Source organism: Ambystoma mexicanum, chromosome 13 (genome assembly GCF_040938575.1).
Source record: "Ambystoma mexicanum isolate Mex_15411 chromosome 13, UKY_AmexF1_1, whole genome shotgun sequence".
Classification (NCBI taxonomy): Eukaryota; Metazoa; Chordata; class Amphibia; order Caudata; family Ambystomatidae; genus Ambystoma; species Ambystoma mexicanum.
In genome coordinates, this window is record NC_090938.1 from 471,847,892 (window position 1) to 471,867,528 (window position 19,637).

At 50.2% G+C, this 19,637-nt stretch overlaps 1 protein-coding gene across 2 annotated transcripts in view; it reads left to right on the forward strand.

Annotated features, from left to right (window-relative positions):
• CDC27 (cell division cycle 27) overlaps positions 1–19,637 on the forward strand; it is a 1,618,725-nt gene that overhangs the window by 328,112 nt on the left and 1,270,976 nt on the right. For both annotated transcript variants that reach the window (XM_069634092.1, XM_069634093.1), the window contains exon 6: positions 4,355–4,509. In XM_069634092.1, the coding sequence (XP_069490193.1) occupies positions 4,355–4,509 (155 nt within the window). The remainder of the gene's footprint in view (positions 1–4,354; positions 4,510–19,637) is intronic.

The window sequence follows — 19,637 nt, forward strand, 5'->3', positions numbered from 1 at the left end:
TAGTGCCAACTGGTTTAGGTGCTTGTACTAGCCCTTCCTTCCTGTGTGGTGGCTTTGACTGACTAGCAGTCCCAGTGACCAATCAGTTTGGTTGACTATCAAACCCCCCCCCCGCCCCCCCCCCGCCAGCCCCTTTTTTTGATTGCCTGGCCGGCCTGCGGCCAAGCCTCTTTCACATGTACATTTAGGTTCTGCCCGGTCTGCTGTGTTTCAGGAGCTTTTGCTAGACGAGGGTTCAATCCTGCAATTTGTACCTGTGGAAAAAAGCCATTTTGAGTCCTTTCTACAAACCTGCCAATGTCAGTACTTCTCTTTAGGTCCTAGAAAGGATGATTGTTCATGATATTTACTCTTGGGGTAGGTGGCGAGGGATTACCCGGTCGGTGGTAGTGATTCCTGGGAGGGACGAGCACTCCAGAGCCTCCTGTTCTGAAACTTGTTCTCTTCTGACCTTTGGAACACTTCCTTTTGGGTCTCCTGTGGCCTTCACTGAGGTTGATCATTGCAGCATCTGTGCTTTTTTGGGTAGAACTGCACTTCTCTCCTGTTTGGATGGGACTTTAATTTTTGCCATTCTATCCCATGGTACATTGAACTGGCATTCTACTTGGTGACACTGGGGTACTTACTTCCCCCTGGGAATTGTGCTTGTTCCCTGCAGTGAGCTGAACTAAAATTAAAATTTCTGTACACTACCTGGGATTTTCTTTCCATTTGTGATGTCATCCCTCTTGTTTCTGCAATGGTGAATGTACTTGCACTGCAAGACCCTTTTTCAATTTCACAAATAAGTGCTCCTTCGTATACAACAATCCTTCCTTCCCAAGGTTATCCCCTGCTTCAAATGGATGTCTGTTAAGTCTTTTGGAATTCTTTCCTCACTTCTGAGAAGTCCGAAAGGGTTCTACATAATTTGGATGCAGCACAAGCCCCGAAATTATGCTTGGATCATACTGAACAGTAGATCCTGAAATGTTACTTAGAGGCGTTTCTTCTCTTTGCCCCATCTGACAAAGATATCCATCTTGCATTGAGTCGTGAATATCCTAGAATTTTATAAAGGACTGCATTGGCTGACCACAAGTGTGTTGTGCTCATGTAGTCTAGGCCAAGGGCCTTGGAGTTTTACTAAAGTCCATCTGTGGTAGGACTGTAGAAGACAAACTCTGAGGAGTACCGGGCTCCATCTCATAGGTTTGACTGAACTAACCAAAAGGTTTGGTAGCTATGGTTGAGCAGCCAGGCTTGGTGTAGGAAGGAGAGAAGGGCTGTAGGTGAATACAAAGACATTGCGTACACGTATAGTCTAGGAAACGCACACACTGTAGTTATATAAAGGTATGGTTATTATATATACTAAGGCAATGCAGTTCAGGTAAGTAAAGATCAATGCAGTTCAGGTAAGTAAAGATCACTCGGATATTTACAGTGGATATTTACTGTTGCAGTGCTCAATTCAATAGCAGTCTTTTAGATGAGGAACAGGTAAGTAGAAGAGAAGCTTCAGGTTAGCAAAGCTTCCATCCACCAACATGTACTTAAATAGCAGTACTGGTAGGTTAATAACTTTGTGTAGGCCCACACTTAAGTCCAACCCTATCTTAGGAATGGGTGTCTCAAAAGTGAGATGGGGGTTCTGAGGGATTTGGGGGGGTTCGGGGGGGGTGGGGGAGAAGAGACCAGTGACCTGTGCTTGGCAGAGCAAAGAAAGGCAGACTGTCAAAGTTGTCAAATCTTCAGGCGATTCCTTTCGTAACAAGTAGGTAATGGAATTGGATTTAAAGGGTTTGGGGGGCCTAGATAGGCCACCTGAAGGATTTCTGCCTCTTGGATAAGGTTTCCAGAAGTGAGACAGTAGCTTCTACGATGAAGAACTGTGATGTAACCGGCTGATCTGCAAGGTAAGACGATAGCCGCTCCTGTTTCGGGGGTCTGGCCTTGGCTGGAGAAAGAACATTTGGTGGGAGGTCAGACAAGGTCACAGGGATGCCCAGCAGATGATCTTCATGAAACTAGATTGTGGAGGCAGGACACCGGCTTTGTAGCAGCGACGGTAGTCACCAGGCTGACTTTCTTCCTTCTCTTGGTCCACGACTCGGCTGAGGGGACTTCTACGATCGGGGTGGAGTCTCTGTAGCCCCAGACAGATGCCCACAAGTTTGTAGCCAAAACCGCCTTTCACGAGACGATGCACCGCAGCAGTACAAGTGGTCCAAGGGTATTTGTATGTTGCTGGCCTGGAAGGTTGCTGCTTGTTGTGGGATGGCTCAAACTGTAGTTAGTCTCGCGACTGGTTAGGCCCACCAGTCCTAGGGAAGAAGTTGTCCTGCCTGGATCTTCCCTGTCGCACAGAATAAAGGGCTGGGGCTATAGCAGTCGGTCTGATTTGTTTTTTTCTGGAGGTGGCTGCAGGTGTCCTACTTTCTTCTTCGGAATGGATCTTCCAGTGGTCGACAATGGCTTCTGAATCGAGACCCTTGTCTTGTATACAGCAACTCGGCCAATCGGCATTCAAGCTACATTCAAACTTTGGGTGGGGGCTGTCCCAATGGACAGCCAGGTACCCAGTCAGAACTGGATGCAAGCAGGCGTACCGGAGGACAAGGACCTGAGGATTACCATGTCCAACCAGCTTCCTGTCCTCCCAGACACAGTGGTGCCTTCACAGTCGGAGCATTAATTCCCCCCCCCACCCTCCACCTCCCCCCCATCCAGGCTGGCAGAAGAAAGACTGGCAATATGTTGAGTCAACTGTGCCCCATGTATCTTTTACTGCAGCTGTGAATACAGCCTACGATGCAAGTTTCACAAAGTCCGCAGAAAATCATCCACTGCCACCAGCCAACTGGAAAGTTACAGAAGAAGTGAGAAAAGAGGTGCGATTTGTCCCCTCAGCACTCCACATAAGGTGGGGTGTGCTGATCTCACATAAAAGCATAGGTAGGGTAAATGTATCCCCCTATTCTGGTAACATTAATTTAGCACTGAAAAATAAAATAAAACCGAAGAGTGAAGCTCAAGGAGCTTCCAGCAACACTGCACGGAAGGAGCTGTGTGCTTCAATGGTAAAATACAGATGCAACAAAATGGAGGAAAGCAGTCTACACCAAGATGACAGAAAGGGTTCTCTGAGTCACAGAAAAAGAATGAGTGCAGAGAGTCGGACAAAAATCAAATTGTCCAGCAAAAAATGCTGAGAGCTTCACCAAGTGGGGAGAATTACACACAAGATGAAAATTCGACCTAATAAACAAAGCTTCAGCTAATTTTCAAATTGATTTCCCTCTAGTAGATATGTGCATTGCTGCTACTTGGTCCACACCACATGTGTTGGACTCTAGTTTTAGAGCAGACTCCAGGTTTGTCCACGAGGTCCTTCAGAACCTTAGGATAGGCTGGAGTTTTATTTTCAATATTTTCTGCTTTTCATAATATTCCTTAGACGCCTCCTATGAGTATGCTGGAAAGAGAATGGGACAAAGGAATAATTGCATTTTCTTACTGTAGTGACTGTTTTCCTAGTCCATAGTCTTTCATTCAATACAGCCATCTCTCCAACCCTGCTACAAAGCTTGTTTGAAATGCCTACAGTAAAAATGCACCAGTGATTTAGCTTCGAGAAGCATGTTTGCGGCAGGGCCATCATGCAAGCGTTCCTGTGCATGCCCCATCCGCTTCTTTCAATTTTGCTGCACAGTATGCTATGGTCACCCCCCCCTTCTCCCCCCCTCTGTTGGCACAACATCACATCAGTATTGAGTTAAGGGTTCTATAGACTAATATTGCAGTAGTCCTTACAGTACATAACCGTTTTCACTTTAGCAACAAATGTAATCTTAGTCTGTAGTCCCCTTTACTCCATAAATCCATCTCTGCCACCCGCCATAAATATTGCTGCTCCGATAAAGGGTCTGCATATTGGGGCCAGGAGCATGCGTGGCGGGGCATTCTGCTCAGCTTGCGCGCCCCATCAGTTTTTTCAATCTGTGCTATTCCACATCATGGTCTGGTCCCACCCCAATAGGGCAGAATGTATCTTAAGTATGGAGGAAAAGGGGACTCTATATTTAATAGTACAGTAGCCCAGTGACTATTAACTTTTTGTCCTGTAGAATTGAAGTAAAGGAAACTGAAGCATTAGAGGCCATTGGAGGGGGTGGGAGGGTTGAGAATGCCTAAATAAAAGTAGAACCAAACAGGAGCTTGTACTTATTTTTCGTGGTCTGAGGTATCTACTCTGGTACCGTCTTTAAAGCTGAAATGTCTTGGAGTATCGGATGGGGCGAGGGGAGTAACTAAATGTACTGTCATTAGATGGAGTAACTTTAATAAAACTTATGTTTTTGTCTTTCAGGTGAAAAGCCAGATCCTGAATATACTTTTAAACTTACGTCTTTACAAAACTTTAGCAGCTGCCTGCCCAACACTTGCACAACGTTTCTGAACACTCATAGTATACCCCACAGACAGTCTGACACAGTGTTAATGGAAACGCCACAGGATACAATTGTAAGTTGCACATAACTGTTTTTTCTAATATAAATTTGAACCTTGAGATTGCATTTGTGCAGTCAAAATAAGAGACTAGCAAATGCTGTGAAGACTGCTTATATGCAGGAATAACAGAGCAGCCAGCCAGTTAATGTATGGTGGGTATCCAGACAGATTTGTTTTATTATTTTGAGCTGTATAGGTTGCATAGTAGAACTAACCTTATTGCCTCTAGGTGCAGACATGAATGGAAAAAATGAGAAGCAATGCTGGATTAAAGCACCCATAATGATAATCACTGAACAAGGAAGGATTTCCTAAAGATGGCCATTTTCTGGAGAAGCCGGACCTCCAGCAGAAGGAGTATTCTAGGTCCTGGGGGCTTGATTCAAAAATGTCTTTTCCCCCTACCTTTTGAAGTTAGTGTGGTGAAGAAAGTAAATGTTCTGAAGCCTGAACATCTGCCTCTGTAAAACATATAGATGGACTTTCAAAGCAAAATAGGAATGTGCCAAGCCAGGCAGAATAGTAGAGACCAGACACATAATTCCCCATTCCATATTTTGCAGTGCAATTTGTGGCAGAGCAAGGAATTGGAATAAAACTTGTGCGGACATTTTTTTTAAAAACTCTAAGCAGCATTTTTCACTGATGGAAGGCGTTGGCAGCGGCAGGCAGAATTCCAGGCATAGAGAGAATTCCCATAATCTAGCTCAGTTAATCATATCCTGTCACCATTGGGTGGAGATTATGTTTACATTAGTCATTTTAAATAGACCATTTAACTACAGAAGAAATCTGTGATCTAAGCCCGAGGTGTACATCCCAAATGACTCCGAAATTATTTTCTTCATCCCTAGGTAGGTTATCCAGTACAGCATGGGTGGGCGGGGCAGCATGATGGATTGGGGTACTAAGAAAATGGCTGGGCAACTTGGGCATAGATGCATTAAGCGGAAGACAGTTTGCTCTCATTGTCGCTAATCTGGTTTAGACTATCTGAAATTCATTGGGGCAATTTTACACACAATTGTATTTTTGCATTTTCTTTGTAGAAATAGTACTTAACAGCCTGTTGTAATATTTTCAATAAATTTAAAAGATAATGTTCAACAGAACAGATCGACAATGGGGAACCCTGGGGTACCCCGCAATCCACCTTTACTGCAGATGATTCTAAAGGGCCTTTTGTACTTTTTGCCCATTATCTGTGGGAAGGCAATACATCCAGTCTAGAGATGTTCCCTTAATGTTGGCAAATTCTAATAACCAGTCCAAAAATTCTAAATTGTTCATGGTATCAAAGCTGTTGGACCTAGCATAAGAGAAATACAGCCTCTGTCTGCTAAGGTTAGTATTGTGTCCTGGACCTTGAGAAGTGTGGTCTCCTTCCTACACTTGGGATGAAAACCTGACCAAAAGGATCAACAACACCAGCTGAATTCACAAAGAGGGCAATCTGGCATGTGACTTCTCAAATATCTTGGAGATCCAGGGAAACCCAGCAATTGGTTGATACTTCCGTAGTTGATTGGTGTTGGGAATAGTTTAGTTTTTGGGTTGTATTCTCCCCACTTGAGTCCCCTAGCACTTTTTGCTGGACCCTTTTATTATCAGTTCTTCTTCTGAGTGGGAACTATTTTCCATACTTGCTCAGTCCTTTACTATACCTTTGGGAACCTTTTTCAACCCTTTTAGTTAATCTTTTTGGAGTCATGCTTTCCTCCAACTTTTTAGGCAACTGCAACTTATTTTTGCAGCACTTTCTGTACCATGTTGCTGGAAGTTTTGATCTGCCCTTTTTCTTTTCCTTGTGATGTTACCAAGGACCGGAGGATACTTTTGATCCTACCTGGATTTAATTTTGTGGAATCGGCACACTCCACAATATGTGGAGTGCCTAGGGGGACACAACGTATCCCTTTTACCACAGTGACAAGTTCATCTGAGTGGCTGGTTGCAGTGGTTGATTTGTATGGACTTTTTGTGAACTTCGCAGGCTGCTATTGCGCTTGTGTTAAGGGACACATGGATCACCATTGACCTTAAATGGTAACTGTACTTTTATTTGCCAACTCTTTCTGCGTGCCTGAAAGGACAGGAAGTGGGCTACGTGATGGAAACTCCCCAGGTCTTTGTCCTGCAGTTTGTCTTCCTGGTTCCACTTCGAAGTGGGATGTCGGCTGTCCATTTGGACAAGCTAGCCCCAGATTTGCATGAAGGCTTGAACAGTGATTAGTGAATCCTGACTGTTTTCTTGCATAAAAGGCAAGGGTACTCTGGCAGAAAGGTAGCGTCGACCAATGGAAATAAGAGTCCAAAGGAGGACGTCTGCAGTGACCGCCAAGGACTGCGGAGTAACAGCTGCTGCTCCAACCTCCCCTTCTGCTTGACAGGCAAGATCCAGACCGGACAACTTCCTCCCTTGGACTGGTGGGCCTTCCCAGTCCCGAGACTAACAGCATTTTGAGCTGTCCCTCAAAGAGCTGCAACTTTCCTGGGCTGCAATCTCCCAATACCCTGGGACCTGGACTATTTTGCTGTGCATAGTCTCCTGAAGCACGTTTTGTGGTGGAACCTTGCAGGCATCCTTCTGGGCCTTCAGTGACTTTCCCCTTTATGAGATGCCTCCTCTTCAAAGTCGGGGTCCGCGAAACTTCGTCTTCTGTATGGCAACTGTTGTGGAACCGAAGCCTGTGTTGAGTCCCAACGAGCCAGTATTTTGAAGATGGTCTACCCATCGCAAGATGCTGACCGTCTGCTACTGCCAAAAGTTCCTTCAGCATCCAGGTCAAGAATCTGAAAAGGAGCTGCTGTTGCCTCACCCTGGGCACCCGCCAGTGACATTGTTGTTCATCAGAAACTGTACTTTCCCACTCGGGGTGCTTGCTGTGTTGATCTGTACTCATCCTTAGCTTCTTGAGACACTTTGTGGGTGGACAAACCAATAGTGTTGTCCCAGGTCTAATGACATCAGTCCTTTTGGCTACAATCCTCATGGGGTTTCAAATCTCCTTGAACCCTCTTTATACTGAAAATTGTACCTACCTGCAACATTGAAGAAACCTGCTAAACCTTTCACATTGACCGCGTCTGCTTTCCTTTTTTCTTCCACCCACGGGCCGGGGTCACCCAGTGTCCCAACTGACTTTGAGACTCATCCCCAAATAGGGTTGGACTTTCTAAAGTGTAGGCTGCCTATACATTACCTACCGGTATATCCTTGTTGCATTGAATGTTGGTTAAAGAATTGATTTTCTAACTAGAATGCCGCCAACTACTTGCCTGTATATCATCTATGGTCTACCAGTGGATTGAGTAATTCTCACCAAATATCTTAATGTATATATGTGAATAAGTTTACTTACCTGAAATTCTAGCATTGTGTGGTTGTGCTTTAGTGTTCATAATAACCATATTGAATGGATTGTGTCCTCCCACGTATTCCTCATCTTATATTTCCATAGCCAGCTTCAGCTGCTTCGGAAATCTTTTCCAGCAGAGTGCGCTACGCGTCGAAGTTTGTCGACTCGATGTCCCTCAGAGGCCTCAGTCTCCGATGTCTACGTCAATGGTATAAAGCACATGCAGCGACTGCTGGCTTCAGTTCCGTTTTTCTGTGAAAGTTATCACTTCGGATACAGTACGCTTCAGTTCCCTATCGAATCTTCGAGTATAATTCTTGAAAATGGCATCATCGTCGGCATCATTGACTCCGAGATAGGGGCTTAAGAAGTGCCAAGATTGTGGTGCGAGGATGTCCCTTACGGACCCCCCATTGGGTGTGTCTGTGGTGCCTCGGTTCCTCTTGCGCTACCTTCGACTGTAAAGCCTGCCTATTGATGGCAAAAGCCCTGAAAGAGCAAAGAGGAAAATTAGCGGCAGGTAGGTCAAAATCCCCTTCGAGAAATATTTCTCCTCGTCATAAAAAGATCAAGATCACGCAGTGGTTTTCACAACTATGCAACGTTCGAGGGAAAGGTACCATAGGTCGCTGTCTTCTTAGTCGAGTTCCTCCACAGAACGGCTTAAATACCTGAAATCAGCCTCTCCAACTGAGTGGGAGAAGTTCAGAATAAAAATGATGCAAGTTTTCGAGAATGCGACCTTGACCCCCTCAAACTTATGAAAGCCATGCCAGGTTAAAAACTCGACAAGAAAAAGGATGGACAAAAGCTGTGCGCCCTCGGGCCCAGAAGGCAAAGAAACATGTCCTCAAGCAGTCGAAGGATCACTAGGGTCAAATCTTCTTTGAAAAAGTAGTCCTCTGCGCCGAAAGACTCATCGGACCATGACATGTCCTTTTTGCCAAAAGCATCGAAGCCCTCTGCGTAGACTGACTATTTCGGCACCACAGACACCATCGAGGAACACAGAAAAGGTGTATACACCGTTACCAAGAAAGGACTTCTTTGAGTCACTGTCTTCGATTTGAGGAAGCAGAACATTCTTCAATTGATTCACAACCTTTTGGTCTTCAGTATGGAACACATGGGGTCCCTGAGCCTTTGATCTCAGAGGAATCCAGGAGCCGTACCCTACTACTATGCTCAAGGGTCTAATAGACATTTAATGTCCAGGGTGGTAGAATATATGGGGTGGAAAAGACGCACAACAATATACAAACAGGATAATCTGACTTCCTAGATAAAGGACCCCAGTAGGATCCTATTCTTCCTTTTCATGTGGCATTGCAAAGGAGAGAGTACAAATTCGGGAGATGCTAGAATTTATTCCGGCAGTGAATAAAAATGAACATCAAAATACAGGGTGTCCAGTAGTGACCCCAGTTACTTAACAACGTATTTAACTCCTGAAAGTTTAGTGGTTCAAGCCGCCACATCAACCTCAAAACAGAACACATACCAAACTATTCCCCCAGACAGAGATGACCAGCGTTCCAACGCTTGGGCCAAGAAAGTTTTCTCTGCGGGAAGTATGGCCCTAAAGTCAGCAAATGCTACGTGCACGTTGGCCAGATGCACTCATACTATTTGGGAATGTGTAGCAATGGCAGCTGATCATATGCCCGAAGGGGAGGAAAGGGACGGAATTTTAAATCTAGTTAAGGATGGGAAAGATGCAATGTGCTAATCCCTCCAGACAGGTCTAGACATTGCTGACGACATCAGCAGGTTCTTGGTGACTAGTACAGTTATGCAAAGATTTGCCTGGTTCAGAAAGTCCGGTTTTGCTCCAGATATGCAATACTAGCGCTGAAGGCCTTTCTGCCCTCTGTACAGGGAAAGAACGTCCTGATAATGACTGACAACACAGTGGCCAAGAACTACCTTAACAGAGGTGTAGGGTTACTACCGTTGTGCAGAGAGGCAATGAAGCTCTAGTACTGGGAAATTCAAGAAGGAATCTCCCCATCAGCAGTTCACCTAGCTGGAGTGGAGAATATGTAGCGCTTAGATGGGTGTATAGAAGGCCACAAAGTGAACCTTTGTTGGCATAAGGAATCTTTTCATGCTAGAAAGCATTTCTGATGCCCGTTCGCCTGAATTGAGACAGCACCTTGCTGACTCAAAAGATCTGGACTCCAAGAAGCTAGCACTCATAAGGATTCTGGTGCTCCTCGCAAGAAAGAATCAAAGGACAAGCACCCTAACATCCAACTCAGAGGCTCCCCAAAAGCAACCAAGACCAGAAACGCAATGAAGTCCAGAAAGAATAGGGATCCCCTCTGTATCCAAACCAGAAGGTTATTTAAAAAAAAAACTTCTACCAAAGCTTTGGTAAGTATGTAGTTTGTGGGGCTAGTGATTGTGTCAAGGGAGACGCCAAATTTAAAGGCAATGCCTTGGGGACTCCCACTGTCTCTAGCTTTCCCTCACGAGGAGAAAATCCCAGTGACTGGTACATTTCATCACTCCCTTTCCCAAGGGAACTCTATGGAGTTCAGGCAAGAGTTGCCTTGGTGGACTTTAGTTCTGGGAGCCAGCCAACCATTCCTGATTCCCAGAAAGGAGTGTATTTTAAGGGCATTGTAATTATTAATGGTCAGGACACCCCTGTCATTAATTAATTCTTCACTAAACTGCACTGATCCTGCAACTGGACCACTCTAAACTGCCTTCGGTCCTGGTCCCAGACACTGATCCCCTGGAACCCCTCTGCACTACGGGACTGTCTCTGTATCCCTACAGCCCCCCCCCCTTCCCCAGCACTTGTTATGCACTTACCTTGCACTTGCCACTAGCTGGCCCTTTTTTATTTATTACTTTACGCCACTTACCTTTACTGCACTTCCCCCCTCCCCTTCCCCTTGCACTTCCCCCCCCCCCCTCCCCCACCCCTGCACTTGCGCGATCTGAATGACACCTGGCCTAGTAGGATCGTTTGTTTTGTCTCCCCTTGTTCCTCCCCTCCCTGCCTCGTCGCGCCTTGAAACACCTGTGTATAGGCGCGTTACAAATACCATATCATTAGATACCCTGGAGCCAGCATCTCCATGGTGGATGAGTCCCCACTCCACACAGCAGAGGTGACTAAGGCTCCTTTGAGGCCTGTTAAATTAGTAGGAGGCCCTGTCCAAATGCTCCGTATAATACCTGTTGCCATTCAATGTAACAATATAACTGTCAGAATACCTGGCTGTGTACAGGCAGTATTTCTATGTGAAGTCACCTTTTCTCCATACTGCATGGGCGTCCCTCGCTAATGACGGGAATGGAACCCTTTTCTCCAGAAAAAATGTCTCTATCCCATTAAATTTAGGTGCATGTGGGTCCCAGCGAGCATGCAATTCCTGGACTCTGCCCTTGGTCCTCTTTTCTGCATCGACTGGAGTGGACTTGCTTCACCTGCACTGTGGTTGAGGTCTCATTTTCCCCAGGGACTTTGTCCCTCTTTTTTCCTTTAGTTTATTTCATGTTCTCCAGCATGGGGTCTGGCATGGATTCACATGCTCATGAATATTCCCCGTCGTCAGGCTGGGAATCCTCGGTAAAGAAAAAACCAGTATCAGTTTCGTTTCTGATCTGTCTTTCGTAGTAGTAACCAATCACTGATCTCTGCGTCATACGGACCACAGCCAATGACTGCCCTCTACCTAAGCCCCGCCTCTGGCAGCCATCTTCAGATTTTTACCGCACGTTCAAGTGTTGGGATCCTCGTGCTATTGCTCTCGAGCGTTAGTGCTATTTTTTCACATTTTGTTTCTCAAAAACTTCGATTTTTCGGTCAAAAAGAGCCTCAAGCTCCGTTTCTTCATCCGATCAACGGGGACCCGTGTCGGATTCATCTACGCCCCTCAAGGGTGAAGATTTCGTCGAGCCACACTTTTGGAGGACTCCAGAAGTTTCTCAGGCCCATCTCGGACATGGCCCAGGTGAAGGGAAGCTCGACGCCCGGAAAGCTGTTCCGGGTCTGCCCTGGATGCCAGCTTCAGAATGTCTTTAAGGAGGACGAAAACTCCTTTTGTCTTTACTGCCTACATGAGGACAAGACGCACATGGAGAAGGACTGTGCGTTTTGCGGCAATGTCGGAGCAGACCATGAAGGACCACCATCAACGTCTCGCCAACTGGCTGGAAGGGAAAAGCCCGTCAGGCGAGAAGAAGAAGAAATCCGAGCAGTCTTCTAAGACCTTTGGGTCCAACATAAGGCCATGCACCGCGAGTCCGCTGGCACCGGGAGCGCCGAACGGTTGGGCTCTACGGGCGCCAGGCAGGGCCATCCTCCCCGGCACCATCAACCACGAGCCAGCGCTCTGGTTCGGGTAAGAGGAAGGCCGAGCACCCGGTGAAGCTCCTGGAGAGGCCCCGGTCGAGCTCGAAGGCCCCATCGGAGGGAGAGCGAGGCAGTGTCCCTCCCCCCCAAGGAGAAGGCGGTGAGCGCACCTAAGGTGGTGAAAGCCTTAATCCACCTGGCCAAGGCCTCTATCGAGACAGTCACGGCGGCCCTGGCTCAGCCTGTGGAGGCTACACAAGTGGTGGCGACCTCTGGACCCAGAGTCTCCCTGCCACCGCGGAGGGAGTCCTCTTTTATGCCCATCGACAGGACCCCCGTGAAACCTCCGACGGAGAAGAAAAAGGGGGGGCAGGAGGTCGTCGTGGATTCGGCCTCAACCTCTGAGGAAGAGCTGATCGAGGTCTTAAGCCGCGGCGTTGGCGTGGAAGAAGACAAGCCCGTCGGGAGGGATCCCGACGTAGGAGACGACGATAACGTCGAGGGTGCCGACGGGGCCCCTGACCGCCCGTCTGACTCCCCTCAACCAGTGCCGCAAGACAACTCGGCGGCCATTTTGTTGGCTATACAGTCCTTATGCTCGGAGATAAGGACGAGACTGCCGTTACCACCACCAGCAGAGGAACCGCTCCCGACGGGGGACCCGGAGCCAGGCCCTTCTGGGAGCCCTCCCCCTAAGAGAAGAAGGATTCATCCTCCACCTCCTTTTCAGCCATCGCGCCCTGTTCAGCCCTCCTCCCCGTCCACGACTCGTGGGGATGATACAGGGACTGACACGGCCGCGACTGGTACGGACGACGAGGTTTACGACGAGGATCTCCCGTCGTCACCTCCCACCCGGGCTTCCCCACCCGACGAGATTGGATCATTTCACTCCATGATCGCTAGGGCATCAGAGCTCTTCCAGCTCTGCCCGGAAGAGAAGAAGGAAGGTTTCCTTTATCAACGGCGCAAGGCCAAGAGGAAGACGGTCCTCTCAGTGCCTCTACTGGACGATATTTGGGATGAGGGCCTCGCCCTTCTCAAGAACCCATCCACGACGCCGGCTAGAAGGGATCGGTACGAGAAGAAGTACCGGGTCCCGGACGCGGCCCCCTTGTGCCTCTGGGCACAGCCGACCCCGGACTCCGTCGTCTCCGCGGCTGCCAGGAAGAAAGTGGGGGGGTGCGGCCTCTACGTCGACTTCCCCGCCGGATGGCGAGGGAAAGAAATTGGATACGCTGGGACGCAGGGTCATCTCGTCTGCAGCGACGACGATTAAGGCAGCCAACGCCTTGTCTATGGTAGCCCGCTACGACAGGGAGCTGTGGTACAAACTGGCCCCCTGCTGGACTTACTACCGGACGACAAGAGGGCGGATGCCCTAGAGATCCTGCAGGAAGGAGAGATGGCGTCGGACCACGCCATTACGATTGCGACGGACATCGCTGACACTGGATTTCGCCAGTTGGGCAACGGCGTGTGCCTTAGGCGGCGTGGATGGCTCAAGGCTACTGACTTCCGTCAGGACGTGCAGACCAGAGTCTTGGACATGCCGTTCGATGGAAACAACCTGTTTGGGAAAACAGTGGATGATTCCCTTCAAGCCATCAAAGCGGACACGGAGACGGCCCGGGCTCTTGGGGTTCTCCAGCAACGGCGGCCGCCCTTTCGGAGCGGCGGAGGCAAGGGTGCCTCCAAAGGTTCCGGCAGCGGATTTTCCACCTACCTTCAAGCGGCCCGTTCGTCGTCGCAGGAAGCTTACAGGGGACGAGGCAAGTCAGGCGGACCCCGCCGTCGTCGCCAAGGAAGTCAAGGCGGCAAAGCCTTGTCGAAGCAGTACTGAACCGGCCGTGGGGTCGGGCCCCCACCGCAGCACCCCGTTGGTAGGCCGGCTGGCGAACTTCGTCAGCGTGTGGGAGTCCATCTCCACCGACCGTTGGGTGCTGGACGCCCTAGCCCAGGGTCATGCGCTCGAGTTTCAAAAAAGGTGCCCGCGCGTCCCCCCTGTGGCCAGGAAAGAACATCACGTCCCTCAACTTCTCTTGGAGGTAAAGGCGATGCTCAGGAAGGGCGCCATCGAGCTTGTCCCAAAGAGGCTTCGGGGCTCCGGAGTTTACTCAAGATACTTCCTCGTGAAGAACAACACGGGAGGATGGCGTCCCATTCTGGACCTACGACGACTGAACAAATTCATCAAGGCACAGAAGTTCCGAATGGTCACCCTCCAACACGTCCTGGGTCGGCTGGAGGAGGGCGATTTCCTGTCGTCGTTGGATTTGGAGGATGCCTACTTCCATATTCCCATCCTAAAGCGACACCGAAAGTTTCTCAGGTTCGTGGTCCAAGGGCGTCACTATCAGTTCAGAGCCCTCCCCTTCGGACTGAGGTCGGCACCCAGGGTGTTCACCAAGTGCCTCGCACCGGTGGCGGCGCAGCTGCGCCGAGAGAGGATCCGCGTCTACCCCTACCTGGACGACTGGCTCATCCAAGGGAAGACTAAGGAGCTCGCCATGGAGCACACGGCAAGGACCGTCCAACTTCTCACGTACCTGGGATTCTCCATAAACTACGCCAAGTCCCACCTGGTGCCCGCGCAAGACTCACTGTTTCTGGGAGCGAAGCTCGACAGTGTCGCTCCTGGCCTATCCGTCGGAGGAATAGACGAGGGCCATTCTGGGCAAGGTGCAGCGGATGCTGGTTGCGGACGCGGCCAGAGTGAGGTCCATCAAGTCGCCTCCTCGGAATGATGTTGTCTTGCATTTACCTCATCCCCCTGTGCAGGCTCCGGATGCGCCCGTTGCAGGAGTTCCTGGACGCACGCTGGATCCAGACTACGGGCAGCTTCGAGGAGAGGATCACACTCGACGAGAGTTTCCGACGAGCGATCCAGTGGTGGGGCACCCGCGCGCATCTGACGTTGGGCATGGACTTCCAGACCCCCGGCCACCAGGAGACAGTGACCACGGATGCCTCCCTGGAAGGGTGGGGAGCGCACACCGAAAATCTGCACGCGAGAGGCCTTTGGCTCTCGACGGAGAAGTCCCTCCATATCAACGTCCTGGAGCTCCGTGCAGTGTTTTGGGCCCTCAGGTCCTTCCTTCCGTCCCTCAAGGGCAAGGTGGTGAGGATCTTCACCGACAACACCACCACCATGTTCTACATCAGGAAACAGGGCGGAACCAGGTCCCCAGCCCTGTCCAGGGAGGCGCAGGATCTGTGGCATTGGGCTGTTGCCCAAGGGATGTTTCTGGTGCCGTTTTATCTGGCAGGGATAAAAAACACCATTGCCGACTCACTCAGCAGGGAGCTGCGCCCGTGCCACGAGTGGGAACTACGGCAGGATCTAGTGGACCGCCTCTTCCGACGGTGGGGCACACCCCAGATCGATCTGTTCGCGACGGCGGCGAACTCAAGTGCCGTAGGTTCGCCAGCAGGTTTCCCCAGCCGAGGAGCATGGGCGATGCTGTCTCGTTCCCCTGGGAGGGCCTGTTTCTATACGCGTTCCCTCCATTGCCATTGCTGTTCCGGCTTATCAACCAGCTCACGAGGTCACGGTGCAGGATGATCCTCGTCGCACCTGCGTGGCCAAGGCAGATATGGTTCCCGGACCTTCTGGACTTGTCAGCGTCCCCGTCAATCAAGCTGCCAGGGGTCGCGGATCTTCTCTCCAGGGAAGGAGGCGCCATCCTCCATCACGACCCGAAGTCGCTGAACTTGCAGGCCTGGCTCCTGCAGCGTTAGAGTTTGGAGGATACGACATACCGGCCGACTGCAGAGAGGTTCTTGCAAAGGCCAGGGCGTCCTTAACTCTTAAATGCTACAGACACATGGAAGAGGTTCTCTGTCTGGTGCCACGCACAGAAGATTAACCCTCTACGGATTACGGCTCCCCAAGTACTGCCGTACCTACTGACGCTGGCCAGAGCTGGACTGGCGCACCCGTCCATCAAGATTCATCTTGCTGCGATCTCCCGATACACCAGAACCACGGGGCGGTCGTCCTTGTGGTCTTATCGTCTGGTGAGAGTTCATGAAGGGACTGTTCAGATCATTCCCGCCGGTGAAGGCTCCGGCCCTGGCGTGGGAGCTCAACGTGGTGCTGACCAAGCTCATGGGACCTCCGTTCGAGCCTCTGCACTCGGCTCTGTTGAAGTTCTTGTCGTGGAAAACAGCGTTTCTTGTGGCCATCACCTCCGCACGATGGGTGGGAGAGATCCAGGCCCTTTCCTGCAAGGCCCCGTACTTGACTTTTCACGACACGAGGGTAGTGCTCAGGACGCACCCCTCCTTCATGCCCTAGGTGCCGTCGGACTTCCACCTCAACGAACCCTTGGTGTTGCCTGTTTTCTTCCCGTCGCCTTCGTCGCCGGCTGAAAGGACTTTGCACTCGCTGGATGTGGCTAGAGCGCTCAAGTTCTACGCGGACCGCACAGTGTTTTCAGAAGACGTCACAACTCTTTGTGAACTTTGGACCTGTCAATCGGGGGAAGGCTCTCTCGAAGGCTTCCATTTCCAGATGGCTCTCCGGCTGTATCATGTACTGTCATTGGTTGGCAAACCGACTGCTGCCTGGCCGTCCGAGAGCCCATTCCACCAGAGCGATCGCAGCTACCACGGCGTTCCTATCTGGTGTGCCCTTGCTGGACGGTCGACGCACACCTTCACGAAATTCTACTACGTCGATCGGGATTCCAGGGAGCAGTCCAGGGTCGGCCAAGCAGTGCTGCGCAACCTGTTCGCCTAAGGTGAGCCTGGTGAGGAGGTAAGAATTGCTTAATGTTGAGTTTGATGTAATGCTTAATGTTGAGCCTTTGCCACCTCCCGTGTTTGTGCATGTGTGTACTGCTATGTATTCTTTATTCATGAGCATGTTAATCCATGCCAGACCCCATGCTGGAGAAGGAACAAGTTACTTACCTGTAACTGTTGTTCTCCAGCATGGGTCTGGCATGGATTCACATGCGAACCCTCCCGCCTACCCCTCTGCGGCTCTTCACTTGGTCATACTGCCACTTCACGTGCTACCAAATCTGAAAATGGCTGCCAGAGGCGGGGCTTAGGTAGAGGGCAGTCATTGGCTGTGTTCAGTATGACGCAGAGATCAGTGATTGGTTACTACTACGAAAGACAGATCAGAAACAAAACTGATACTGGTTTTTTCTTTACCGAGGATTCCCAGCCTCACGACGGAATATTCATGAGCATGTGAATCCATGCCAGACCCATGCTGGAGAACAACAGTTACAGGTAAGTAACTTGTTCCTTTTCTCAAGTCTTTAAAATTCTTTGGAACATTAATTTACACCGACCTCTTGTGCCTCAGCCCTCACTGGCGCATGTCAGCAGCTGCAGGCTTTAGTAGGTATCCGTCCTGCTATTGATCCTTTCTGGTGTCGGACCCGCACACGCTCTGCCTCCGCTGCCTCAGCAAAGACCACAGCTTTTCGGCATGTGACGTGCAACACCCTTACTCCGAGGTCACTCAAGAACTTGCTCGCGAGGTGGAGAGAACTGTTCTCCAAAGCACCCCGCAAAGGCGACTCTTTCCCCGGGAAGCAGCCAGATGGGAGGGGCCACCCACGCTCTGTCACCAGCTAGGATACCAAGGCTCATTGTGCTACAGTTTATCCTCCCGGTCCCAGCGCTTGGGGGGGGGGGGGGGGGGGAGCCAGATGGCTCCTGCACCAGAAAATCTCCCGAAGGGCTCCACCCTAGTACCAGGCCTATGCCTGAGGGGCGCCTACATGCAGTAGCACTACCAGATCCATGTCTGATGGCGTTCAGCCTACCAGGTCCACGCCTGATGCGCAGGGAAGATCGAGCTTACGCACACAAGCAGAGGCCAGAACCAGTAGGATGAACGACATGCAAACAATGCATGTGTCTTTCCAGGACAAGATGACAGACAAAATGGCGGAACGTGCGGATGCATGCCAATCCAGCGAACCCCAGAGGCAGGACTTTACTCCCAAGGTGGAATTGACTCCCATGATCACGCCACAGGTAACGTAGTGTACATCGTACCAAGTGCCCTTGGGCATGGGCGATAGAGTCCAGTTGCGCTCAGGACTGGCTCAGCGCAGCAAGATCTCAGCCCTCTCCGCAGGTCATGCAGTCCTGCCTCTGGAGGAGCGCACATCTCCAGCATGCGAGTAACGATCTTTCGAGTGGATTGTGTCCTCCAACGTATTCCTCATCTTAGATGTATTCCATCCAGCTTTGCTGCTCTTTGGAACTTTTTTCGGCAGAGGGCGCCGTGCGTCGATGTAGAGTCGAAGGTCCCTTTAAGGCCTCCGTCGAGGGTGACGTCATCGGGTATATAAGTAGCATGCGCAGCACCCGTTGGCCTCAGTTCCGTTTTTCCGCAGTATACGTTGCTTCGGAGATTCGGCGCTCCTCGAGTTGTGTGAAGATAGTAAAATAATGAATATGTCCTAGTCATCGACGCCGACCACAACCCCGAGATAGTTTCAAAAAAGTGCAAGTCGTGCGGTTCAAAAATGTCAATCAGACCCGCATCGAGAGTGTTTGTGGTGCCTCAGAGAAGGCCACGACATGGAGGCCTGAACGAAGTGTCAGGCGATGACGGGGAAGGCCTTGCGAGAAAGGAGGGGAAAACTACTGGTAGGTCGCAAATCTGACCGTAAAGCCTCTAGCGTCGAGTCGAGGTCCCGTGAGGATAAATCTCCTCGACGCGAAAGGCATCGGTCCAGGTCCCGCAGCGATTCCCATCGCTCGTCTCCTTCGACGAAGAAACGACGCCACAGGTCCCCCTCCACCTCAGACGAGTCCCCAAAAAGGATGAAATGCCCCACGAAACATTCGTCCGAAGAGTGGGAAGCATTCAGGGTCAAAATGATGGAGGTGTTTGAGAAAGCGAAGCCTTGGTCTGCGCCTTCTTCGGAAGCCGGCCGGGAGTGTCATTGCTCCGACACTCGCGCACCCTCGAGCCCTGGTGATCGAAAAAGGAAGGATAGAGAATCTTCCAAGACGCCGAGTGAAAAAGACCAGTCGAGTCGACCGCTCGAGTTCAGACGCCGTCAGACCCAACGCACCTCTAAGGGCAAAACTTCAAAGAGTGCCTCAACGACCTCGAAGAAGGCACCTTCGACGACCACTATTTCGTCGATGCCTTTGTTGACATAGACCCCGAAGCCCTCGGCGCCAAATTCTCCAGCTAAACCAGAAAAAGGGAAAGACATGGTTACAAGACCTGTAATACCCTCAGAGCCCTGTGATGCACCTCTTCCTCCTCTCCCAGAGAAGGTTTTCAAGCCTCTCCCTAGGAAGGAATTTTTCAAGCCCCTGACCTCAATTTTTGAGGAACAGGAAAGATCTGATGAGAATGTACCTTTTGGGCTAGAATATGGCACCCCAAATGTCCCAGAATGCCTGATTTCAGAAGAAAGCAGAATGAGGGACCTGGTGGAATCATTACACAATGCAAGTGGCATTGACACATCTCCTGA